At 35.4% G+C, this 25,740-nt stretch overlaps 1 protein-coding gene across 1 annotated transcript in view; it reads right to left on the reverse strand.

Moving 5' to 3' along the window:
- Nucleotides 1-712: 712 nt before the first annotated feature.
- Nucleotides 713-25,740, reverse strand: part of LOC127524253 (probable serine/threonine-protein kinase clkA) — a 37,665-nt gene continuing 12,637 nt past the window's right edge. The window contains exons 3-5 of the mRNA XM_051915716.1: nt 13,214-13,432; nt 947-1,080; nt 713-852 (exon numbers count right to left, since the gene is read on the reverse strand). Coding sequence (XP_051771676.1) covers nt 1,023-1,080; nt 13,214-13,432 — 277 coding nt within the window. The 3' untranslated portion in view covers nt 713-852; nt 947-1,022. The remainder of the gene's footprint in view (nt 853-946; nt 1,081-13,213; nt 13,433-25,740) is intronic.

The raw sequence follows: 25,740 nt of genomic DNA on the forward strand, positions 1-25,740 counted from the left end.
CGTTCTTGATCTTCTGACTTGCCCTTTAGGACTTCAATGTGATTTGCTGACAGCATAGGAAATTATCAAATACATGTCGAACTGTTTTCAAAACTTGGGATGACAACAGGTGGAATCCAAAATAGTAATACACATCCTGATGAAAGTCCTACCTGATCCACTGTTCACAAGAAAGGCCCAACGGCCCGGAACGTTTACGTTAGTTGTGTTCTTGAGGTTTGGGATGTAGCTGCCATTGGTTGCATAATGAATTAGATAGTAGTCAGTGGAGTTTATGGTGTCAAATCCAGCCTATTACAACCATAAAACATGAATGTTACGTATTCATACAGGGCCAGTATAGAATATTATTTCAATCCTGTGATGTTTGTTTTACCTCCACATAATCATTTATCACAGCACAGTCACCATAATTCATCAGAATGAAAGAAAAACCACCTCCTGAAATTAAAACCACTTGAAACGTGATTGCCTGTAAAAGAAAAGAAAAAAACATCATGATAGTCTACACACAGTCTTCGACCCTGTACCTGAAAAGAGGGAAAAACTATTTACCGGTGCTGAGTGAAGATTAAATACACTTGTATTCCACGTCTGAACAAAATCCCATGTTGCAACAAAGACCCAAGAAGCAGTAAAGCCCCTCTGAGGGAAATACCGGTTTATATCCTGAGTGGCGCGAGTGAGCACACTTCCATTAGTGTACTGATGATATGAGTATTTGCCCATCCCAAACTCATCAAGGTCAGTCCAGAGGGGAGCAATGAAATCTTCTGTTCCATTTTTGGGAATGTAGTAAGGGAGAGATTCTGGTAAAGGTTGTCTGAACGTAAGAAGTCCGTTATAATTAACCTGAAATAAAAGTAATCAGTTAAAATCCAGAGTGAAATGGCTTATCACAACATTTGCATTCATATTTAATCTAGCAATAGAACCGGATTCTCACATATGTGTGGTTGTACGTGCGGCCAAAGAACACAAATGGAGTGGAGAAGGAAACATAATCGTAGGTTTCATTGTAATTAACAAAACGTTCTGTGTCTCCTGCCGCTGAGCTGAATGGATAGAATATTGCCGGTGCTGCGAGAGAATGAACACAAAAAATACAAAATGTTTACATTTCACACTGATTTATGAGGCTCATGTTTCTTTGTCATGTGTGAGGACTGACTGGGATTAGTAGTGGGACGATGATGGCCTCTGGTGGCCAACTGGTGTAACTGTTGATGTGACAGCAAAATATTTAATCACAAAAATTAATTTCTATACGTTCCTCTATGCGTAAAATCTAACTGAAGAATATCCCCAATCGTACCTGAGTGATCAGGAACACTTAAATGGTAAGTCACATGACTTCCTGTGTCATTGGGCTCCAATTATGAGTCGACAATTGACATTGATTTTCCTGTTCGAGAAGCCGAGTCAGATATACGTCACGATAGGAAAGTAAAGACTAACACAACGGCCATTTCATGCCAACTTTAAATTATAAAACACTTCTAAGTTATATAAAAATATTGCACAGGCATTTGATTAGTCTTCCATCCCTCGCATTATTATTAAATGACACTGGTGTTTGTCATGTGGTGTTTTCTGTAAGAATAAACATATAGTTTATTCTTAAATATAATATAACTCACTTGACACTCTCGACATGTCCAGTTTTCTTTTCTGTACTGATTGCATATATATATATATATATATGCAACAAACTGCGATGCACTGTATATTCTGACACCTTTCTATCAGAACCAGCATTAACTTCTTAAACAAGTTGAGCTACAGTAGCTCGTCTGTTGGATCGGACCACACGGGCCAAACTTCGCTCCACACGTCACTGCTTCTAACACATCAACTTTGAGGACAAAATGTTCACTTGCTGCCTAATATATCCACCCACTAACAGGTGCTGTGATGAAGAGATGATCAGTGTTATTCACTTCATCTGTCAGTGCTCATAATGTTATGCCTGATCGGTATATATATATTTATTTTTTGAAGAATTTGTATTGATCCATGATCGGGTTCTTCTCAGGTTTGTTCAATTCACAATTCACAAAGTTCTGGTTCTGATTCAAAGGTCCATAATTACCTGCCAGTGTTTTTGGTGTAGATGTTCTTAATGGAGATGTTGTTGGTGCAGGTGTTGTTGATGGAGATGTTGATGCAGATGTTGTTGATGTAGATTCTGTTGATGGAGATTTTGTTGATGGAGATGATGTTGAAGGAGATGTTGTTGATGGAGATTCTGTTGATTCTGTTAATGGAGATGTTGATGGAGATGTTGTTGATGTAGATTCTGTTGATGGAGATGTTGTTGATGGAGATGTTGTTGGTGTAGATGTTGTTGATGCAGATTCTGTTGATTCTGTAGATTCTGTTATTGGAGATGTTGATGGAGATGTTGTTGATGTAGATTCTGTTGATGGAGATGTTGTTGATGGAGATGTTGTTGGTGTAGATGTTGTTGATGGAGATGTTGTTGATGCAGATTCTGTTGATTCTGTAGATTCTGTTAATGGAGATGTTGATGGAGATGTTGTTGATGTAGATTCTGTTGATGGAGATGATGGAGATGTTGTTGGTGTAGATGTTGTTGGTGTAGATGATGTTGGTGCAGATGTTGTTAATGGAGATGTTGTTAATGGAGATGTTATTGGTGCAGATGTTGTTGATGCAGATGATGTTGGTGCAGGTGCTGTTGATGCAATGGCTGTTAAAGAAAAGTTGGCTGCATTAAAAAAAAATGTTGCATAGGTGTATGTTGAGTCTTTTATCACCCACATTATTACTTATTATTACATTTATGGTGGTTCCCATTATGGTGGTTATTGAAAGAATGAACACAAATGCATATACACCAGTTTACTTAAATAAATATAGTTTGTGACAAATTACCTAGGACTGTGGTTTCTGCAGTGGATTCTGAAAGAATGAACAGATACAAACATGAACTCACCTGACAAGTGCAGTTTTCTTAGATAAATATAGTCTATGACAAATTACCTAGGACTGTGGTGGTTTCTGAAAGAATGAGCCAATACAAACACCATTAAACCCCACTCGTGCCACCTCCACCCGGTGGCTTTAGGAAAACAGAGCACGGTGTGCAATATGCGTCTAAGTATAGGAGGACTACGTCAGTCATTTGCATTTGCCACACTTCCTGCTACCAGCTGATGGCGATATGACTATAAATAAATTTTGGCATGTAGATGTCTTCAGGCCTGGGGCAAATCAGACACTGTATGCCTGAGTTACAACAACTTCCTGTGTTATGGCGAAACATCAAATTTTGTCAGGCCGCCACGGACACGCCCTTCAGCAAAAACTCAAGATCTTCCTAATTTAACGTCACAGGGGCCTTTAGATTAGACTGAAATAAATATAATGAAATAAACATCAAAATGTGATGTTGATCTGATTAAAGCTCTAGGAGGAGTTTGTTAAAGTACAACGTCTGGAAATGGCAAAAACTGCAAAGATTTTGCAAAGAAAAGTCAAAATATCTTTTTTTTGTAGGTATTGGACTGTTACATGTGTCTACCGAATTTCATACCTGTACGTGAAACGTAGCGCTAAGGGCAATATCGAGCCATTTTACCACACCTAATTTAGAAACCCATATCAGACGTAAATTTTCACCACTTATGATGCGTGTGCAAAGTTTCAAAAATGCGCCCTCAAAAATGCGATTCATTTCGGAGAAGAATAATTGACTGAGCAAATACAATAGGGTCCTCACACCATCAGTGCTCAGGCCCTAATTAAAAACCTCATGAACTCACTTGAGAACAGTTTTTTTTCCTGATAAAGATGCTCACTGATTTCTCAGGTTCACATCAGGTTTGTTCAATTGACACCATAAGCAAAATTTTTAAAGACAGGTCTGGTATAACTACCTTCTTCTGTTATTGTTGTTTGTGTTCTGGCTATTAAAGAGACAAAGAATATATATATGTTATTAAATTCTGAAAAACAAATCTGTGTTTATATATATATATATATATATATATATATATACAGTATATATATTATAAAGACTGATAATCAGACAGTAAATAAAACCTTACTCAGTGACAGGACTGACATGAACACCAGCAGGAGTGAAATCCTCATGATGAAGTCAAAATAAGACCAGAATATAGTAGTCCTTCTGTAATCAGAGAGTACAGAATTCAGTATCAAACCACAGTTCTAACTTTAATATTGGATGTCTTTAACTATATCCTTATCATCATAAAATGTATTACAATGGACATTGTGTACCATGTGATTACTCAGTACAATACTGTATTTACTATAAAAATATGGATCTTAATTTGTACCTCAGTGAATATAGCAAACAGATGCTATTAAAATCCCTAGATCTAGGGACTATCTAACCAGAATCCCAAATGTCCCTTCTCTATAATCAAAGAGATTTTTTTTCTTTAGCAGACTTTTGTACACGGTGTTAATCTGGATGAACACATTAGTCCAGGAGTGACCCTATACCCATCACCCTGACCATGGTAGCAGAAAATGCAAATTCTTTTGATTATTTAGCAAAACAACATGTACACACACACACACTGAGACTATAGTCTATCAAACAATATTAAAGAGAAAATTTAACTTACCTCAGCTTCTTCGAACAGGCTCTTAATGTGGGTTAAATCACAATGCAGGAAGAGTGCATTGACTTTAAATGTGTCCCAGCCCTAAATTCAAGCATATTTAACATGTTTTCATGGGAATACTGCCAGTAATTATTTCAACAAATCTGAACAAGGACTTTCACTTCAGATATTTTTTTTTTATAATGTATTTAGATTTAGGGTTTACATATAACAAGCCTTGAGATTGTTTTTATTTGTAAACATTCTAGGGCTTGTATTATTCATTATTAATGTATTTATGAGAATATTTACATCAGTAAACAGTGATCTCATTCACAAAGAATGTACAGAATGTCTAATTATATTTTAACTGATGCATGAACAGGCGTTTCCTTAAAAACAAATGCTCCTTTTTTAAAATGACACTTTAGTATACTTTAATATTTCATGCAACAACTAAATTAACTGGGTTTAAATTCAAAAATATTATTTAACAACTAAATCTACAACATATTTCCACTTTTACCATAGATGACTTTAGCATTTCAGCAACGTTCATTCATTCAAATCTCGCTTAAGTGTCAAAAACAAAACAAAACATTTTTAGTAGATTATGTGAAGTTTATTGACATTAAAATGGTACCTGCATGCGCATATATATATATATATATATATATATATATATATATACAGTTGCAAGAAAAAGTATGTGAACCCCTTGCAGAATTTGTGAAAATGTGAAAAATAAGAGTGATCATACAAAATGCATGTTATTTTTCATTTAGTACTGTCCCGAGTAAGATATTTTACATAAAAGATGTTTACATATAATCCATAAGACAAAAAAAATAGCTGAATTTATTAAAATTACCCCATTCAAAAGTTTGTGAACCATTGATTCTTAATACTGTGTGTGGTTACCTGGACTGTTTTTTTGTTTTATGATGGTTGTTCATGAGTCCCTTGTTTGTCCTGAGCAGTTAAACTGAGCTCTGTTCTTCAGAAAAATCCTCCAGGTCCTGCTGATTCTTCAGTTTTCGAGGATTTTTTGCATATTTGAACACTTTACAGCAGTGACTGAATGATTTTGACACTGAGGACAATTGAGTGACTCAAACACAACTAATAAAAAAGGTTCAAACATTCACTGATGCACCAGAAGCAAACACGATGCATTAAGAGCTGGGGGGTGAAAACTTTTGAATTTGAAGCTCAAGGAATATTGTACTTAATTTTTCTTCCGGGAAACATGCAAGTATCTTTTGTAGCTTCCGAAGGGCAGTACTAAATGAAGAAAAAAAATTATATTTCAACAAAATAAGAAAAATTTGGACATCTTCATCCTGTTCAAAAGTTTTCACCCCCCGGCTCTTAATGCATCGTGTTTCCTTCTGGAGCATCAGTGAATGTTTGAACCTTTTTTTAATAGTTGTGTTTCAGTCCCTCAATTGTCCTCAGTGTGAAAAGATGGATCTCAAAATCATTCAGTCACTGCTGTAAAGGGTTCAAATATGCAAAAGATCCTTGACAACTGAAGAATCTGCAAAACCTGGAGGATTTTTCTGAAGAACAGAGCTCAGTTTAACTGCTCAGAACAAACAAGGGACTCATGAACAACCATCACAAAACAAAAAAACAGTCATAGATCATCCAGGTAACCACACACAGTATTAAGAATCAGTGGTTCACAAACTTTTGAACTGGGTCATTTTAATAAATTCAGCTATTTTTTTGTCTTGTTGATTATATGTAAACATCTTTTATGTAAAATATCTTACTCAGGACAGTACTAATTAAAAAATAACATGCATTTTGTATGTTCTCTCTTATTTTTTTGAAATTATTCACATTTTCACAGATTCTGCAAGTGGTTCACATACTTTTTCTTGCAACTGTGTGTGTATATATATATATATATATATATATATATATATATATATGAAAATAAAGGCAGGATCTAATCACAGAGTTCTTCAAACTCAAAAGTACATCTAGGACAAAAACACAGGAGACAGATCAACTACTTTTTAAAGATGAGAACTGACAAGGACAGAAAAAAATACAGGGTATAAAGAGGGAACACTAGAGACTGAACAACATAATTAACAAGACACAAGTGTAACACATGAGAGCAAATCAAACATGGCAACAGATGAACTGAACTGAACAAACTCAAAGAATGAGGTGTATGATTTCATGATATTATATTGTGTTGATTAGCTTACAGTCAAATCCTCATGTCTACTTTTTAATAATTACAATGATGTTTAAAACCATTTTAAATAATGTACTGTAATCTGCTTCTGAAAGTTCTCACCACTGAGACTTCAGGGTGTTTAAAAGTGAAAGCAAGTAGTTACAGTTGGGCGAAGTATGTTTTTTTTTCTTATGTAAGTTTTGGTTAAAGCAAATAGAGTTTACAGGTTTTACTTTCATCTTTCACATAGTTCAGATCCGGTTAGTTGAAAATCCTGCTGCTGTTCCAGACTTTTGCACAAAGCATGATGAGACAGAAAAGAGGAGGATCAATGATGATTACTAAAGCGTATGGATGTTGAATATAAATAGAGAGATTTCTCCTTCCTGTTGAGTGACATTCCTTTTCAAAACACACTGGTTTCCAACAAGAGAAATCTTCAGTGAGGAACAGACTGAAATTGAAGCTCAATCTTGGCCATAGGCACACTCTTAAAAATAAAGGTTCCAGATTTTTTTTTTTTTTCCACAGCGAGACCATTGAAGAACCATATTTGGTTTCCCAAAGAACCTTTCAGTGATCAGTTCTTAAAAGAGCCTTTTTTTTCTAAGTCTGAAGAACATGTTAAAAATATAAAGATCCTTTTTACCACTATAAAGAAGCTTTTGTGAAATATAATGTTTCCATGGATGGAAATAGATTAAATCATTCAGATTAGGTTTGTAACGACATCAGCTGATTTACTGAAAAGATTTGAATCAAAAGATTGCTTTTGTCAAAATGGATATCATCACATCAGTGAACTCGTGAGTATACAAGGAAATCTAGAGTGGATGTCAGTATGTTATACATCTGAATGGCTTAAATTTCAGTCTGTTCTTTGCACAGAGCTACTGTAAGACCACTTTCATGATGTTTTATATTCCTTTAATCCTTCAAATAAAACCACATTAATGTAAAACTGGGGTCTTCACAAACTTCACATGATCAATGGGATATTTGCTGTCAGTTGCTAAGTGAAACAGGACTGTTTTATTTCTTTTCCTGAAAAAGACTGAATTTACGGCTTTATCTTTTGCAGTTTTCTTAAGTTCAGCTCTATGCTGCTTGGCAGACCGTACTTGACCAGCTCCTGTTTTATCTGAAACAGACGGACAGACAGATCAAACTTTCCGTAAATGATCTATTAGCACCGTATTTTGTATAAATATTCCTAGTCAGTGTGACGTACTTGTTGTACAATCGCAATGTTTCCATACTGTGTTATATCAAAAACTGAGGAAAATCTCACTCGAAGTCCAACAACGTTTTCTAAAGGGAAATACACACACAAACACCTAAAATATTCATATTTGTTGACATTAATCATACAAAAACATTACATGGGGTTATAATGAAATTGATCAAAACAAAAACAAAACCTACCTATTATTTATTTCTAGAAAGACAAGACTTCTTACTTTTAGAGGTGCTGTATCCACTATCCACCCTGAAGGCCCATCGACCGGGAACATTGACATTACTGGAGTTCTTGAGGTTTGAGATGAGGCTCCCGTTGTTTGATCCAGGAATCATAAAGTAGTCGAATGAGTTTACTGTGTTATAACCAGCCTGAAAGTATGTAAAAACATTATTCATATAAATAGTACATATACAGTACAAATGCTGTTATACACTAGTGAATAGTAACATTTTGTTCTCAACAGGGGCAGACGTAGTGATTTGGGAGCCGATTATCGATGTCAGTTCCAGGTATGGGCCCCCGACTCTCTCTCTCTCTCAAAGCACTATTCTTTATACCCCAAGGTAAAGTGAGAAAGGAACACCTAAGCCTAACTAGTATATAAACTGTAAATCTTAATGTAATGGGTAACACTTTACAATACGGTTCATTAGTTGACATTAGTTATCTACATAAGTTACCATGAACTAATAATGAACTGCACTTCTACAGCATTTATTCATCTTTGTTAATGTTAATTTCAACATTTGCTAATACATTATTAAAATCTTGTTAACATTAGTTAATGCACTGTGAACTAACATGAACAAACAATGAACAACTGTATTAATGTTAATGTTAATGAACTGTAACTAATGTTAATGAAGATTAGTAAATACAGTAACAAATGTATTGCTAATGGTTAGTTCATGTTAGTTAATAAATTAACTAATGTTTAACTAATGAAACTTATTGTAAAGTGTTACCATGTAAGGTAAATAAATAGTCAGCAAGCTAATGTATAAGAACATTATGACACATTAAATAATCAACAATCATACAAAGCTTCCATGCATAAACTACCCTAGAATATCATGCACTTATACGGTATATATCCCAACTTTTCTTCATTATGGTGTCCTTACTGGTGATTGAAATCTCAAAAAAGTCAGAGCTGTGGAAATGTATCTTAATATTTTTGTAAGCAAAGCTCTGCTGCTAATGAGCCTGCTCTCGCTGTAGCTCTTAACTTTACTTTGCAGTTCTAATGGAACGGTCCACTCTAATCCATTATGAGGTGCCCTGCATTCATGCAGATGTAATAATAATAATAATAATAATAATGTTAAACATTTAATATTTATATCCTGACCAAACAGAATATATGATTTATAAAGGCTTCTGGGTATTTTATGGGGCCTCCTGATTCCCTGATGCCCTAAGCGGTCTCTTACTTCGCTTATTGGGTTAAGTCTGCTCCTGGTTCTCAATACAGAAAACAAGGTTCTTTTACCTCCACTGGAAGTCCCGTTACAGCAATGTCTCCATAATTCATCAGAATAAATGAAAAATTACTGCCTGAAATTAAAACCACTTGAAATGATGTTTCCTGAAAAGATTGAAAAAGAATAATCACTTTAAACCTAACATTCACTATCCATCTTTTTATATACATACAATTATATTTTTGTGTTATTGAATATTATTTTTATTAACATTACTGACTGAGCTCATTGTTATTTTTACCATTTTAAATTTATTATAATTTTAATCACTGTATACTAATGTGTTCAATAAAGTATTCTGAAACTAAATTTAACAGAATTATTGATAAAGTGAAAACAGTCACATTTCAGAAATATATCAAACGTACTGTGTTAGTGAGGGGAAAGTAAGCGACTTTATCCCACGTTGCAACAAAGACCCAAGAAGCGCTGAAGGTCAGATTTGGGAAATGATTGTTTATATCCAGAGTGGCGCGTGTGAGAACACTTCCATTAGTGTACTGATGATATGAAACCACACCTCTCGCACGGTTGTCAAGGTTGGTCCAGAGACCAGCAATTATATCTTGGCCTCCATAAGCAGGAAAGGAGTAGGGAACATATTGTGATGAAGGCTGGTTGAATGTGAGGTGTCCATTATTATTAACCTGAAACATGAGAAATATTGTCGAAATCACAGCTACAGGATCACAGGTGAGTTTATAAAATATCCACCATTCACAGTTAGACTTAGAATCAAGATGGAATCAAATTCTTACATAAATCTGCTGGTATGTGTGGCCAAAAAACAGAAATGGACTCAACAGTGGAATAACTGAGGAGCTTCCATCATCAACAGCAGTGTTTCTTGTGTCTCCAGATGAGCCGAATGGGTAGAATATTTCCGGTGCTGCCGAGAGAAAAAAAAAAAATCTGACATTTTTGTTTACATTTTACACTGATTTATGGGGCTCATGTTAGATTAATACTGAGATGATGATCTCATTATGAAATAAATGTTTTTTTCTGAAAGGTTAGATTGTGTATTTATGGATGAAAGATCAAAATGATAAACAATGCACATTTATTTTTACAGCCTTCTTTGCTCATATATACCAAGGGTGTCAATAATTTCATTAACACCAAAGCAGCTGAAACTGATTAACAACCCCCTCTGCTACTTAACTGACCAGATCAATATCCCAGGAGTTTAACTGACTTGATGCTATTCTCTGAATAAAAAGTGTTCCTTTAATTTTTTTGATCAGTGTATAATACAAATAGTATTACATATTTATGTCATGTATTAAAAGATCTTTTGTTATTATTATTCCTTCAGGTTCATTTCAAATGTTTAGTCCAATGTCATTTTCCACCGTTCTTGATCTTCTGACTTGCCCTTTAGGACTTCAATGTGATTTGCTGACAGCATAGGAAATTATCAAATACATGTGGAACTATTTTCATAACTTGAGATGACAACAGGTGGAATCCAAAATAGTAATACACATCCTGATGAAAGTCCTACCTGATCCTCTGTTCACAAGAAAGGCCCAACGGCCCGGAACATTTACGTTAGTTGTGTTCTTGAGGTTTGGGATGTAGCTGCCATTGGTTGCATAATGAATTAGATAGTAGTCAGTGGAGTTTATGGTGTCAAATCCAGCCTATTAAAACCATAAAACATGAATGTTATGTATTTATACAGAGCCAGTATAGAATACTATTTCAATCCTGTGATGTTTGTTTTACCTCCACACAATCATTTATCACCGTACAGTTACCATAATTCATCAGAATGAAAGAAAAACCACCTCCTGAAATTAAAACCACTTGAAACGTGATTGCCTGAAGAGAAAAGAAACAGCATCATAATTTATAGTCTACACAATCTTCGACCCTGTACCTGAAAAGAAGGAAAAACTATTTACCGGTGCTGAGTGAAGATTAAATACACTTGTATTCCGCGTTTGAACAAAATCCCATGTTGCAACAAAGACCCAAGAAGCAGTGAAACCCCTCTGAGGGAAATACCGGTTTATATCCTGAGTAGCGCGAGTGAGCACACTTCCATTAGTGTACTGCTGATACGAGTATTTGCCCATCCCAAAGTCATCAAGGTCAGTCCAGAGCGGAGCAATGAAATCTTCTGTTCCATTTTTGGGAATGTAGTCAGGGAGAGATTCTAGTAAAGGTTGTCTGAACGTAAGAAGTCCGTTATAATTAACCTGAAATAAAAGAAATCAGTTCAAATCCAGAGTGAAATGGCTTATCACAACATTTGCATTCATATTTAATCTAGCAATAGAACCGGATTCTCACATATGTGTGGTTGTACATGCGGCCAAAGAACACAAATGGAGTGGAGAAGGAAACATAATCGTAGGTTTCATTGTAATTAACAAAACGTTCTGTGTCTCCTGCCGCTGAGCCGAATGGATAGAATATCGCCGGTGCTGTAAGAGAATGAACACAAAAAATACAAAATGTTTACATTTTACACTGATTTATGAGGCTCTTGTTTCTTTGTCATGTGTGAGGACTGACTGGGATTAGTAGTGGGACGATGATGGCCTCTGGTGGCCAACTGGTGTAACTGTTCATGTGACAGCAAAATATTTAATCACAAAAATTAATTTCTATACGTTCCTCTATGCGTAAAATCTAACTGAAGTATATTCCCAATCACTCTAAGTTTTTAAGTTCAGGAACACTTAAATGGTAAGTCACATGACTTCCTGTGCCACTGGGCTCTAGTTACGAGTTGACAATTGACATAAATAAATTCCTATTGACGAAGCTATATCATTATGGGAAAGACCAGAGAATACAGTAATGATGTGTGACAAAATTCTGTTGAGCTGCACAAATCAGGAAATGGCTACAAGAAAATAGCTCAACAGTTGAAAATACCCATTACTGCTATCGGCAATAATTAAGAAGTTTAAATCAACTGCAGGCATTAGTTGGGTCTTGGGGTCAGAAACTCTCCAAAACTATGATCAGACACCACCAACATAACTTCTTTGGGAGGCTTGCAATAAAAAAAATAAATAAAAATAAACCTTCACTGTTATCAAACTACAAACTGAAGCATCTGTTTGCCAAACATTATGGGAACCTTCTATGGTTCAGATGAGACCAAAATGGTGCTTATTGGAAATAAACACCAGAGATGGATTTTTTTTATACTTGCATGAGATCACAGCAATAGAAAAAAAAACAGTGATCCAATTCATTCTTGATGGAAAAAAAACCCGCTCTACATTTGGATATACTGTATCACAATGTAAGAAAAGACTATTGCAACGTCTGTATTATGCTGAATAAAACACTTCCAAAGTACATAAAAAATATTGCACAGGCATATGATTAGTCTTCCAACACTCTGAACATTATTACCTGACACTGTGGTGTTTGGTATGTTGTGTTTTCTTTAAGAATAAACACATACTGTACAAACACCATTAAATACCTCATGAACTCTCTTGACATGCCCAGTTTTCTTTTCTGCATTGATGTATTTCCTTTTGAAACAGGAACTTGTGGCAGGACATATTGAGGACATGTGTAAATAGCCAGTAGTCTGTGAAACATGCATTGATCCATGATTTGCTATATTGCTGATAGAGAGAAGCTCATTCTCATTCTTAAGAGCTTTTGGGTCGACAAACACAGTTCTGGTTCTTATTCAAATGTCCATAATTACCTGACAGTGTTGTTGATGCAGATGTAGTTGTTGCAGATGTTGTTGATGGAGATGTTGTTGATGCAGATGTAGTTGTTGCAGATGTTGTTGATGGAGATGTCGTTGATGGAGATGTTGTTGATGCAGATGTTGTTGATGGAGATGTCGTTGATGGAGATGTTGTTAATGAAGATGTTAGAGATGTAGATGTTGTTGTTGGAGAAGTAGTGTGTGTAATCGCTGTTAAAGAAAAAACATTAAATTATAAATCACTTTGTGTAAAGTTCAGTTAACTTGTCTACATGCCTTCTGTCGTCTGATTGATAGTTTATACTTTTTTAGCAAGTAAAAGGCATTTTAGTGTAATTGTAAAAATGTCCACCTTCAGCTCATTGTTCACGTGTCTTTTGCTGTGGAATCTTTACATGTTTTCATAAAGTAAGCTCAAGAAAAACTTTTGTTATTGTTAGAAATATTGTTAGAGCCTACATTTACTGGACTAAAGCAACTTAGGTTTAATTGATTTAATTGTGTAAAAATGTAAGTTTCAAATATTATTATCACGTAACGTCGTGTAGTGAGAAGCACAATGGCGAAGGAGAATTGGATGAATAGTATTCAATGCACAAACTCAGGAGAACAGACAGGAAACTCACATAAACACATCTTAACATTGACGAGAACTGATGAGGAATGAGGGAGAACACAGGGTATAAATGCATGAGCAAACAAAGGGAGCTGATGGGTAAATTAACAAGGAACAGGTGAATGAAATGACTAATTAACACAGACAGCAAAACTAGATCACAGGAATCAAAAGTAAGAGCATAATTTTACAACACACTTTTGAAGAAAGTTTGCACATCTCTCTGTCATTGTTAGTTGTGTTCAGCCCCATAGCAGAGGTATATTTTCAATATTGCAGTTTTTGATTTAGTTCGACAACAACAGTCATCGGTTTCAATTCAGCGCGCAAACAGTCTTTGTGCGTGTTTGTTAGCTAGATGTCTAACTCCTTCAGAGTGATGCAGTGAGGACAGCATGTTTTGCTCCACAATAAAAAACACATCTTTGATTATAAAACTAAGCATTTAAACATCATCATCTTGGTAATACATATTATTGGAAGATGACAACTGATATGTCTATACATTTTAGGTTGTGTAAGTTGTAAGTTGTAGGTATGTAAGTTGTCCACTATAATGTTATAAAGATCTCACTGATTTACATATCAGTGATTACATTTACACTTGGCCACATACATGTCTCTGCAAAACGGATATAAATCCAATCTTCAGTTCCCGCACTTTATGCAGATTTAAATAAGTTCACATCACCGAAAGCAACTAATATGAGCTGCATTTTATTGATCATCAGCTAATTTCAAAATCAAAGACCGCAGTAGGAGAGAGCGCGGCAACAGCACCGGTAAGATCTTGTAGACTCACAACTTTTAATGAAGATGATTGTTTTGAGTGCATGCGACTTACTTTCAGTTGCGCGTCAGCGCATTCTCAATATTGGGAGCTTTTGATTTAAAAAACAGTATCAGATTCTTTTCTGGTTTGTTCAATTCACACCAAGGTTCAAAGGTCCATAATTACCTGCCAGTGTTGTTGGTGCAGATGTATTTTGTGCCCTGGCTGTTAAAGAGAAAAGAGATTATTAAAATTCAGAAAAAGAAAATTCAATAAAGAAAATTGTTTTTTTGTTTTCTTGTTTATTTATTAATATTATTATTGTCCTTACTTGCCACAATAAGACTGAAAATTAAACTGATGATAAACAAAATCTTACTCAGTGTCAGAACTGATATGAACACCAGCAGAAGCTGTGAAACCAGAGACAATCCCATGATGAGGAAGTCAGAGATAGAATGTATATGTCCTTCTTCTGTAATCAGAGAGCTTTATTAGAGCATCATGCATTATTATGAATGCATTAACCAATGTTTGTCTGGAATATTTCTTAATAAAAACCCTTAATAGAAATTAGAAAATTCAGTCAAATCTTACTGGAGTGATTTACAACAGTTACTATTGCAAATATGCATCTTAATTTGCACTGCAATGTAAATCATACATTATCATACAAGCTTAAACAGTTCAACTAGTTTGTTTAGTCACGTCCATGCAACTTGCTAAGTGACAGACAGAAATCAAAAGGTCTCTGATGACATACTGCTCCATTCATTCATGAGGCTTCAGTATGTTCTATCCTGGACACAGATTTACGGTAACATCAGCCTTCACATAATCTACTTGTAATAATGAACTCAGGAGAGCTCAGAATAAATCAAATATAACATTTCATTTGTCAGGTAAAAATATATCATTCCAATCACATAGTTAAACGATAAGAAGCCAATTCAGAAATGATTAATACATAACTTCAATTGCTCAAAGATGAATCTAAGAGTGAGAGATGCAGACCCGACAGCAGAAAGACACACAGCGGTGTGTGAGTTCATGAGAGCAGGACTCAGGAGCCTCACACAACACTATGCTGGCTTTCGATAAAAATAATACAACAAAAACATTGATAATAATCATTGATAAAATAATTTCTTGAGCAGCAAATAAGCATATTAGAATGATTTCTGAAGGATCATGTGACACTGAAGACTGGAGTAACGATGCTGAAAATTCAGCTTTGATCACAGGAATAAATTACACTTTACTATATTCTAATAAAAAAATATTCATGTTAAATGACACCCATATATATATTGGCAGAAGAGTTATTTTATTCGGAATATTATATATAAAGTTAAATATTCATTGAACATTGATGTCTTCATATTTCTGTCATAAAATCATAAAAGCAATAAACTACTTGATGTATTGCTTTATTACACTGTAATATCTCAGCATAACCATCAAAAAAGAAAAGAAAAAATAGAAAAATATAGTCTTTTTTTATTTCAGTCCATTACACAAGTAAGGATAAATAGTCTAATTTGAGAATATAGTTTATAGAGCTTAACATTAAAGAGAAAGATTTGACTCACCTCAGACTGCTTCTTCTGCTGCTCTTGAACCTGATGTGGATTAGCAGGAAGTTTAGCTGATTTTTAATGTGTCCCGCCCCATGTTTAGGAGGAATATCTGGAATGGAAAAAAACATGCTGTCATCAGTACGTCTTTTACTGCAGATATCATCTGACATTTAGATTTCAGATTATAGGGTTTACACGCCAAGAGTCTGAGAATGTCTGTATGTTGAGCGAACTCAGAACAGAAATGGCAATGTAGTACTGTCATCTATTTATTAGTTGAATAATATTACTTTGGTAATATTTAATGCACATGGATTTAATTCTGTTCCAATTAAGAACTTAAATCAGGAAAAAGTGACTGAATGTGTTTTGCCTAACCACACTTTGTTGTTGACAGGTAACCAGCACTAAAATGGTTATGAAAGTGTCAGTATGTGCTGAAAGCTGTTTTGACTTTGCTTTTGTATTTAAATCATGTCAAAATACTAAAAACTTATTTAAAAAAAAAATATTTTTCCACTTATTAAGATGCTTGAATGTTTCAGTTGATTCTACAGACAGAAAAAAACATTATCAGTACAGAAATGGTGTCTTGCCACACTTTTCAAATTTACAAGAACAAGCTTATCACCTTTTTGTACGTTTTTGTATTTTTTTGTTTACTTGATGTTAGAAAATTTATACAGTCAAACCAAAATTTATTCAGACACCTTGAACATTTCATTAATTATTACAGTATATTGTTTAAAAAAAATGGTAATAAAATATGACAAGATGTCAGAGTTAAACTGTGTCAGAAAAAAAAAAAAAAACTTAATTATGTCAGATAACACTTAAGCAAAACATGGTCAGGTCAAAGTGTCTGAATAATTTTTGGTTCCAAATTTGTATCAATTTTACTGGTAGTCCACTGTATGAAGAATTTTTGGGTATAATATGTCAGTTTACTTTATTTTGCTATTCTCACTTACATAAATTAACTATAGTGTCCTGCACCCACTAGTAAAAAAAAAAACATAAAAAATTATATCTAGTGTCTGAATAAACGTTTGACTGTATGTACTGTAGGTTTCGTTAATTTACACTTTTTGAGCGGTCATGAGTTCAAAGTTCAAAAGAATTTAATTAAATTCCATTGCCTTCAATGGAGTTAATATTAGTGATTTTCATATGTTTATTATAAATTTCATATAATGGCATATTTAATGAAAATGTTTCATGAATATTGGTAAATATCTTTGATTCTTTTAATTGTGATGATTTTGGCTCACATTTAACAAAAACCCACCAATTCACTATCTCAATAAATTAGAATACTTTATAAGATCAATAAAAAAAGGACATTTTAAACAGAAATGTCAGGCTTCTGAATATTATTTTTATTTCTATGCACTCAATACTTGGTTGGGCATCCTTTTGCATGAATTACTGCATCAATGCGGCGTGGCATGGAGACATCAATGCGGCCTGTGGCACTGCTCAGGTGTAATGGAAGCCTAGGTTGCTTTGATAGCAGCCTTCAGGTCATCTGCATTGTTGGGTCTGGTGTCTCTCATCTTCCTCTTGACAATACCCCATAGATACTCTATGGGGTTCAGGTCAGGCGAGTTTGCTGGCCAATCAAGCACAGTAACACCATGGTCATTGAATCAGCTTTTGGTACCTTTGGCAGTGTGGGCAGGTGCCTGCTGGAAAATGAAATCAGCATCTCCATAAAGCTTGTCAGCAGAAGGAAGCATGAAGTGCTCTAAAATTTCCTGGTAGATGGCTGCGTTGACTGTGGACTTCAGAAAACACAGTGGACCAACACCAGCAGATGACATGGCAGCCCAAATCATCACTGACTGTGGAAACTTCACACTGGACTTCAAGCAACATGGTTTCTGTGCCTCTCCACTCTTTCTCCAGACTCTGGGACCTTGATTTCCAAATGAAATGCAAAATTTAATTTCATCTGAAAAGAGGACTTTGGACCACTGAGCCACAGTCCAGTTCTTTTTCTCCTTAGCCCAGGTAAGACGCTTCTGACGTTGTCTTTGGTTCAGAAGTGGCTTGGTACGTGGAATGTGACAGTTGTAGCCCATTTCCTGAAGACATCTGTGTGCGGTGACTCTTGATGCACTGACCCCAGCTTTAGTCCACTCCTTTTGAAGCTCTCCTAAGTTCTTAAATCGGCTGCGCCTGACAATCTTCTCGAGCCTGCAGTCATTCCTTTCACTTGTACACCTTTTCCTACCACACGTTTTCCTTCCAGTCAACTTTCCATGAATATGCTTTGGCACAGCACTCTGCGAACAGCCAGCTCTTTCAGCAGTGACCCTCTGTGGCTTACCCTCATTGTAGAGGGTCTTGATGATCGTCTTCTGGACAACTGTCAAGTCAGCAGACTTCCCCATGACTGCTGTTGGGATTACTGACCTAAACCCAGTATTTATACCCTGAGAATGGTCATTTAATAGAACTTGAAATTAATTATTCTAATAATTTGAGATACTGATTTTTTTTATTTTGATGAGCAGCAAGTTGTAATCATCAAAATGAAAAAAAAAAGTCTGGAAATATTTTACTTTATGTCTAATAAATCTAGAATATATTTAAGTTTTACTTTTTGAATTAAATTACAGAAAAACAACTTTTTCATGATCTAATTTATTGAGATGCACCTGTATAATTCAATACATAATTTTGACATTTCAATTAGGCTAAATTAGAAAGTGGTAAATGTAGAAAAGAGACAATAACACATGGAAACATGTTTGTGAGTACTTGTTTAGTCTACACATTTTAAACAGTAAAAACTGACATTTTTTACATTGTGGGGACATTTGGTCAGAATATGAGGAAAACAGCTTATAAATGTTCAAACAAAAATGTAAAAATGCAGAATGTTTTCTGTGAGGGTTGTGTATAGGGGTAGGGTTAGAGGATATAAAATATCATTAGCTCAGTATAAAACTGTTACGCCGTTGGAGAGTCTACATACTGATATAAAGCAAGCTTGTGTGTGTGAGTATGTGAATGTGTGCGCGTGTGTGTGTGTATTTTTATGTGTGAGAGACAAAAAGGGAGATCCCCTTCCTATTGAGTAACATCACTTAAACGTATTTCCAAAAAAAAAAAAAACATCCATCCTTCACATTCTTTCCAAAAAAATAAATAAATAAATAAACACTTCCACATTTATTTTAACAATATATAAACAGAAACTCATTCTTGACACTTTATCTACATTACAAAACGTTTACAACTATCTTTATTTTGTGGAACATAGACATATTTTGAATTGTCTTTCAAAAAGGCAATTCATAAAAGCATCATGATAGTAAGGAAGCTGTGAGGTTTACATTTGAGCTTGACTTTTGGCTCAACGATCTGGATCACTGACATCACTGGAGCTCTTGAGGTCACTTTTAACACTACATAGTCTATAAAAGGCCTATGATTCTATTTTGTTCTATGTTTTAATTTATATAATTATATAATTCTGTTTTATATATTTTCAAAATTAATATTAATAACAAGATACAAAATGTAATTAAATAATGTAACATTTGCTTTTAAAAAGACTGTGATGATAATTCCAAATATATTTTATCTCACACATACTCTGTCAATTTTTCTGTGGGCATTTTTGCTTTGACAATATTGCATGTACTGCAAAACAATCATACTAAATTGAAAAAATAGCTACAATATTCTTCTGGCCCAAAAAGCCTGCAGTTCTCCTTATAAGCAGAGGAAACTGTTTGTTAGAATAACATTTTAGTTTAAGATACTGAAAGGAAAACAGAATGAGTAGTTGTATTCACAGAAATGAACAGGGAACAATATCTGAAACCACAGAGCATGCATGAATAAAACTCAAAGAAATAACCACATAGTGAATGTAGGTAGTTCTCTAGAATGTAGACAGTGCACACACCCTTCCTTGTTTACATATTCCTATTGGGCACGATAAGATTTTTTAAATGCTTTAGAAATATATATATAATATATAGAAATATAATAGAAATATATATTCCAAATCTGCACAGAAAGGACAACTATTTTTGTACATCTATCACTTCTACCACTATTTCCTTATTAGCAATCTTCCTGAGCTGTCTCAACTCCTCAGCATGCCAGATAACTTACTGTAGAAGAACTCGATGTTGTAACAGAAACTATACGGATGGTTAGAAAACTAAGGAACACCCTCCGACACCATGCATAACGAGAGCTGAAAAATCATTAGGAGACATGGAGTTAGTTTCACTGTTACGTTGACTATAATCAGCTCTATATTTCTTTAAGGCCCAGCAAAACATACCAATTCCCAAAACTGACGGAATACATAGCTGATTTTAAAACTAGAATGACTAGAAGCTTCCTACTAAATTCAGAAAAAGATAAATTAATTCATGCATACATGACCTCAAGGCTAGATTATTGTAATGCATCACTGGGTGGTTAGCCTGGTTCTGTCAACACTGCATTGGCTGCCAGCGACCGGTGGATCTTGTTTCTTTTTAGCGCCAAAACTGGAACAGTCTTTCTGTTCAGTCTTTTTGTTCGTGAGACAGACACACTCTCTCAGTTTAAATCTAGATTAAAGGACCTATTTTTTTCACCTAGCATACACATGACACAGTATCACATTTCTATAATTCAAATCCCTAGTTGCAGTAATTGGGTTTATAGTCATTGATTGTCCACTACAGACTAAATGGCAGCTCTCCTGGACAGACTTCAACTCTCCTCCCACCATATGCCAGCATGACGTATCCCGATCTTAAAGCAAAAGGAGCTGGATGAAAAATTCTGAATGACATTAATCCACAATCTGACTTGTGATACAGCCTGAAATCATAAACAATGTTCAGTAATTTGGCCAGAGGAGAACTGGCCCTCTAATGAGCCTGGTTTCTGCCAAGGTTTTTTTTTTCTTTCACCTGATGAAATTTGGACTCCTTGCCACTGTCGAGTTTTCCTTGTTGAGCAACATTCCTTTTCAAAACACACTGGTTTCCAACAAGAAAAAAACAAAACAAAACAAAAAAAACATTAAATGCAGATCTAAACCTGACAGTAGATGCAGAAGAAATAGTGGAATATAAGGAGAAATTGAGAATAAATGTATTGGATAAAAACAAAAAGACCACATGAGGATTGAGGTTTTCAAGAATGCAAATTGGGGATTACTGTAGGTGCCTTGCTCAAGGGCATCTCAGTTGTGGGTAATGAGTGTGGAAGAGAGTGCTGTTCATTCACTCCCCCCACCTACAAGTTTTCCAGAACTGAAGCTCAGGGGCGTGTTTAGCTTATTGGGGGCCCTAAGCAAATCTCTGGGATGGGGCCCCTCAATCTCGTTCCCGGGAGATCATTTGAAAGTTCTAAAGGTTTACTGTCAATCTACGGTGTCTTTTTTACAATATAGATGCTGCTGCAACAGTAATATTTTAATTTGTGTCAGGTGTGCAAATGACAACACGCAAAAAACAAAACGGACTTCATACCTTTGTAATGAAATAGCAGTCGTGAGATGAATCCAATCCGTCGCACTTGGGTAAAATGTCCATGAGCGCCCATTGAAAAACAGCAGCACTTTTTGTCCACAAAAGCATTAAATCCACGAAATTTTGATATATTGTCCATTGTTTGCATCACATTTCTTTTGAATGATCTGCTCTCCATCATTGTTCTTCAAGAAATTATGCAATCTGACAACTGTTCAGGTTGTAAAACTGTGTATGACCGTATATTAGACTCTCACAAACAAATGAGCCCGCGTCCAAAGTATAATTTTTCAAAATAGTGCAACAGTTTTAGTTATAATATCCAAGCAGTGCTGTCAGAGTTTGTAGTGTCTTGAGAGGCATATTCTCCAGCCACTGTCATCGTAAATCTCACGAACAAAACTTTTATCTAAATGCCAAGACGATCCAACAATGTGTGTTCTGTTTATCTTCCGCATGTGTGCACATATACACAGGTGCACATCTGTCTCGACCATATAACCACACAGCAAGCCATATTATTTGATAATTGTATAAAATAATCCCAAAAAAAGCACAAACATGGAAGAGATGCCAATTTCAGCGGCTGGAATTAGTAACATGACGGCTCACAGACAGCAGTGGCAATCTATCTGTCACTCAAGTGACCACGCCCTTAATTATGCAGAACTTTAAGGCTTAATATAATTTAAACGGATGAGTTATAAAAAAAATAACCCCCCTCAGAGTTGTCATGAAGGGCAAAATTAGCAGTATAGACCAAAACCACACTTTGTACCAGCCTGTAAACATGTTTCTTCCTGCTGTAAAGTTGGGCATTTTAACAAGGGGATCAACGAGATTCTGCTCTCTTTTGGAGCCTGTCCCTAGCGGCCAGTCAATGAATTGCAGTTTAAGTCACTTCCGTATTGGTTTCAAGAGAAACTGGGGATTTCCAGTCAGCCTTAAGGGGCGTATACACTCATTAGAGTGGAGGTGCCTGTACATTTGGGGATGGAGCTATCAAGATAGGGGTGCAATCCTTTTGGGTAGGGGCATGTTTTTTTGTTTTTTTTTGTGAATTCAATACAGCATTTCTCAGAAATCTCTTACTGCAGCTTTAATCAATGAATGTTTAACTGCTTTCACTAAAACAAAACTCCCTGTTTCCAAGAGAATGCCATTCACTTCAAATATAAATAAACTTTACATTGCTCTACTGTTTGAGCTAAAGTAAGGCTGTATGAAAAATCATCACTGGCTGATCAGTCAAGAAATGTTGATTATGTGGTGAATAAGAATATGTATGCATTTCACCTTAGTTTTGCATTCTCCAGGTGACTTTTCTCAACAAAAGGCAAGTAACAATTTATATTTTTATAAGTTTTAATGAAGGTGAATAAATGAGACAAACAGATTTACCTTCAGTTAAGAACTAGTTTAAACTTCTGCAGCTGACACTTGATAACAGTCTTTGACACACACCATGATGGGGCAAACAAAGCAGCAGACATTAAAGAAATAGTTCAATAGGGTCTGGTTTTATTTTGTACATTTGTACATTTTGATTAAAAGTAAATGGGTAATGTAAACGGAGAACATTTTCCATAAAATTAGTCTTTTGAGTATTAAAATGGATGAAAAAAAAAAAAACATTAAACGTATGTTATCCATACAACTCTACAGGTGCTGGTCATATAATTAGAATATCATCAAAAAGTTGATTTATTTCACTAATTCCATTCAAAAAGTGAAACTTGTATATTATATTCATTCATTACACACAGACTGATATATTTCAAATGTTTATTTCTTTTAATGTTGATGATTATAACTGACAACTAAGGAAAATCCCAAATTCAGTATCTCAGAAAATTAAAATATATTACTTTTAGGATTTTTAGAAATCTTGGCCAACTGAAAAGTATGAACATGAAAAGTATGAGCATGTACAGCACTCAATACTTAGTTGGGGCTCCTTTTGCCTGAATTACTGCAGCAATGTGGCGTGGCATGGAGTCGATCAGTCTGTGGCACTGCTCAGGTGTTATAAGAGCCCAGGTTGCTCTGATAGTGGCCTTCAGCTCTTCTGCATTGTTGGGTCTGGCATATCGCATCTTCCTCTTCACAATACCCCATAGATTTTCTATGGGGTTAAGGTCAGGCGAGTTTGCTGGCCAATTAAGAACAGGGATACCATGGTCCTTAAACCAGGTACTGGTAGCTTTGGCACTGTATGCAGGTGCCAAGTCCTGTTGGAAAATGAAATCTGCATCTCCATAAAGTTGGTCAGCAGCAGGAAGCATGAAGTGCTCTAAAACTTCCTGGTATACAGCTGCGTTGACCTTGGACCTCAGAAAACACAGTGGACCAACACCAGCAGATGACATGGCACCCCAAACCATAACTGACTGTGGAAACTTTACACTGGACCTCAAGAAACGTGGATTGTGTGCCTCTCCTCTCTTCCTCCAGACTCTGGGACCCTGATTTCCAAAGGAAATGCAAAATTTATTTTCATCAGAGAACATAACTTTGGACCACTCAGCAGCAGTCCAGTCCTTTTTGTCTTTAGCCCAGGCGAGACGCTTCTGACGCTGTCTGTTGTTCAAGAGTGGCTTGACACAAGGAATGCGACAGCTGAAACCCATGTCTTGCATACGTCTGTGGGTAGTGGTTCTTGAAGCACTGACTCCAGCTGCAGTCCACTCTTTGTGAATCTCCCCCACATTTTTGAATGGGTTTTGTTTCACAATCCTCTCCAGGGTGCAGTTATCCCTATTGCTTGTACACTTTTTTCTACCACATCTTTTCCTTCCCTTCGCCTCTCTATTAATGTGCTTGGACACAGAGCTCTGTGAACAGCCAGCCTCTTTTGCAATGACCTTTTGTGTCTTGCCTTCCTTGTGCAAGGTGTTAATGGTCGTCTTTTGGACAACTGTCAAGTCAGCAGTCTTCCCCATGATTGTGTAGCCTACAGAACTAGACTGAGAGACCATTTAAAGGCCTTTGCAGGTGTTTTGAGTTAATTAGCTGATTAGAGTGTGGCACCAGGTGTCTTCAATATTGAACCTTTTCACAGTATTCTAATTTTCTGAGATACTGAATTTGGGATTTTCCTTAGTTGTCAGTTATAATCATCAAAATTAAAAGAAATAAACATTTGAAATATATCAGTCTGTGTGTAATGAATGAATATAATATACAAGTTTCACTTTTTGAATGGAATTAGTGAAATAAATCAACTTTTTGATGATATTCTAATTATATGACCAGCACCTGTATATGCACTATATTTAAAATCTTTTGAAGTCATACGATAGCTTTGTGTGAGGAAAAAAAAAAGAGAAATTTATGTTGTTATTCATTGATAATCTTCCTCAAAGACCGGATCATTGAACTGAACTTGTGTATCGGATCAGTCTGATTCATTAATGAATCATTCAGACCAGTTCTGTAAACTGCATCATTGATTCATTGAAAAGATTCAATTTAAAAGAACGATTTGCTCACAAACGGTGATCACATAAACATGCAAAGAAACCTAGAGCAGGAAACTTAAGGAAGTTATAGTAAAATGTAAAAAAAAAATAAAAATTTAAAAACTTTTTTTAATAAAACCTTTATGCTGTTTTGTGTCCTTTTTTAATCCTTTAAATGAAACCACATTAATTAAAACTGGGGTCTTTACAGTCTTCACATGATCAATGGGATATTTGCTGTCAGATGCAGATGAGAAAAGGAATGTTTTATTTCTTTTCCTGAAGGAGACTGAATTTATGGCTTTATCTTTTGCAATTTTCTTAACTCCAGCTCTATGCTGCTTGGCAGACCAAGCTTGACCAGCTCCTGTTTTATCTGAAACAAAAGATGAACAGACAGATCAATCTTTCCCATGTCGGCTATTAGCACCATATTTTGTATAAATAGTCGTGTTTGTGTCTTACTTGCTGTAAAACAATCTGAATGTTTCCACTGTCTGTTAGGTCTAAAAATGAGGAAAGTTTCCCTTGAAGTCCAATGATGTTGTCTAAAGGGAAACACACGTAAACATACAGTATATACACAGTATGTTT

This window comes from Ctenopharyngodon idella, chromosome 12 (assembly GCF_019924925.1).
Source record: "Ctenopharyngodon idella isolate HZGC_01 chromosome 12, HZGC01, whole genome shotgun sequence".
Lineage (NCBI taxonomy): Eukaryota > Metazoa > Chordata > Actinopteri > Cypriniformes > Xenocyprididae > Ctenopharyngodon > Ctenopharyngodon idella.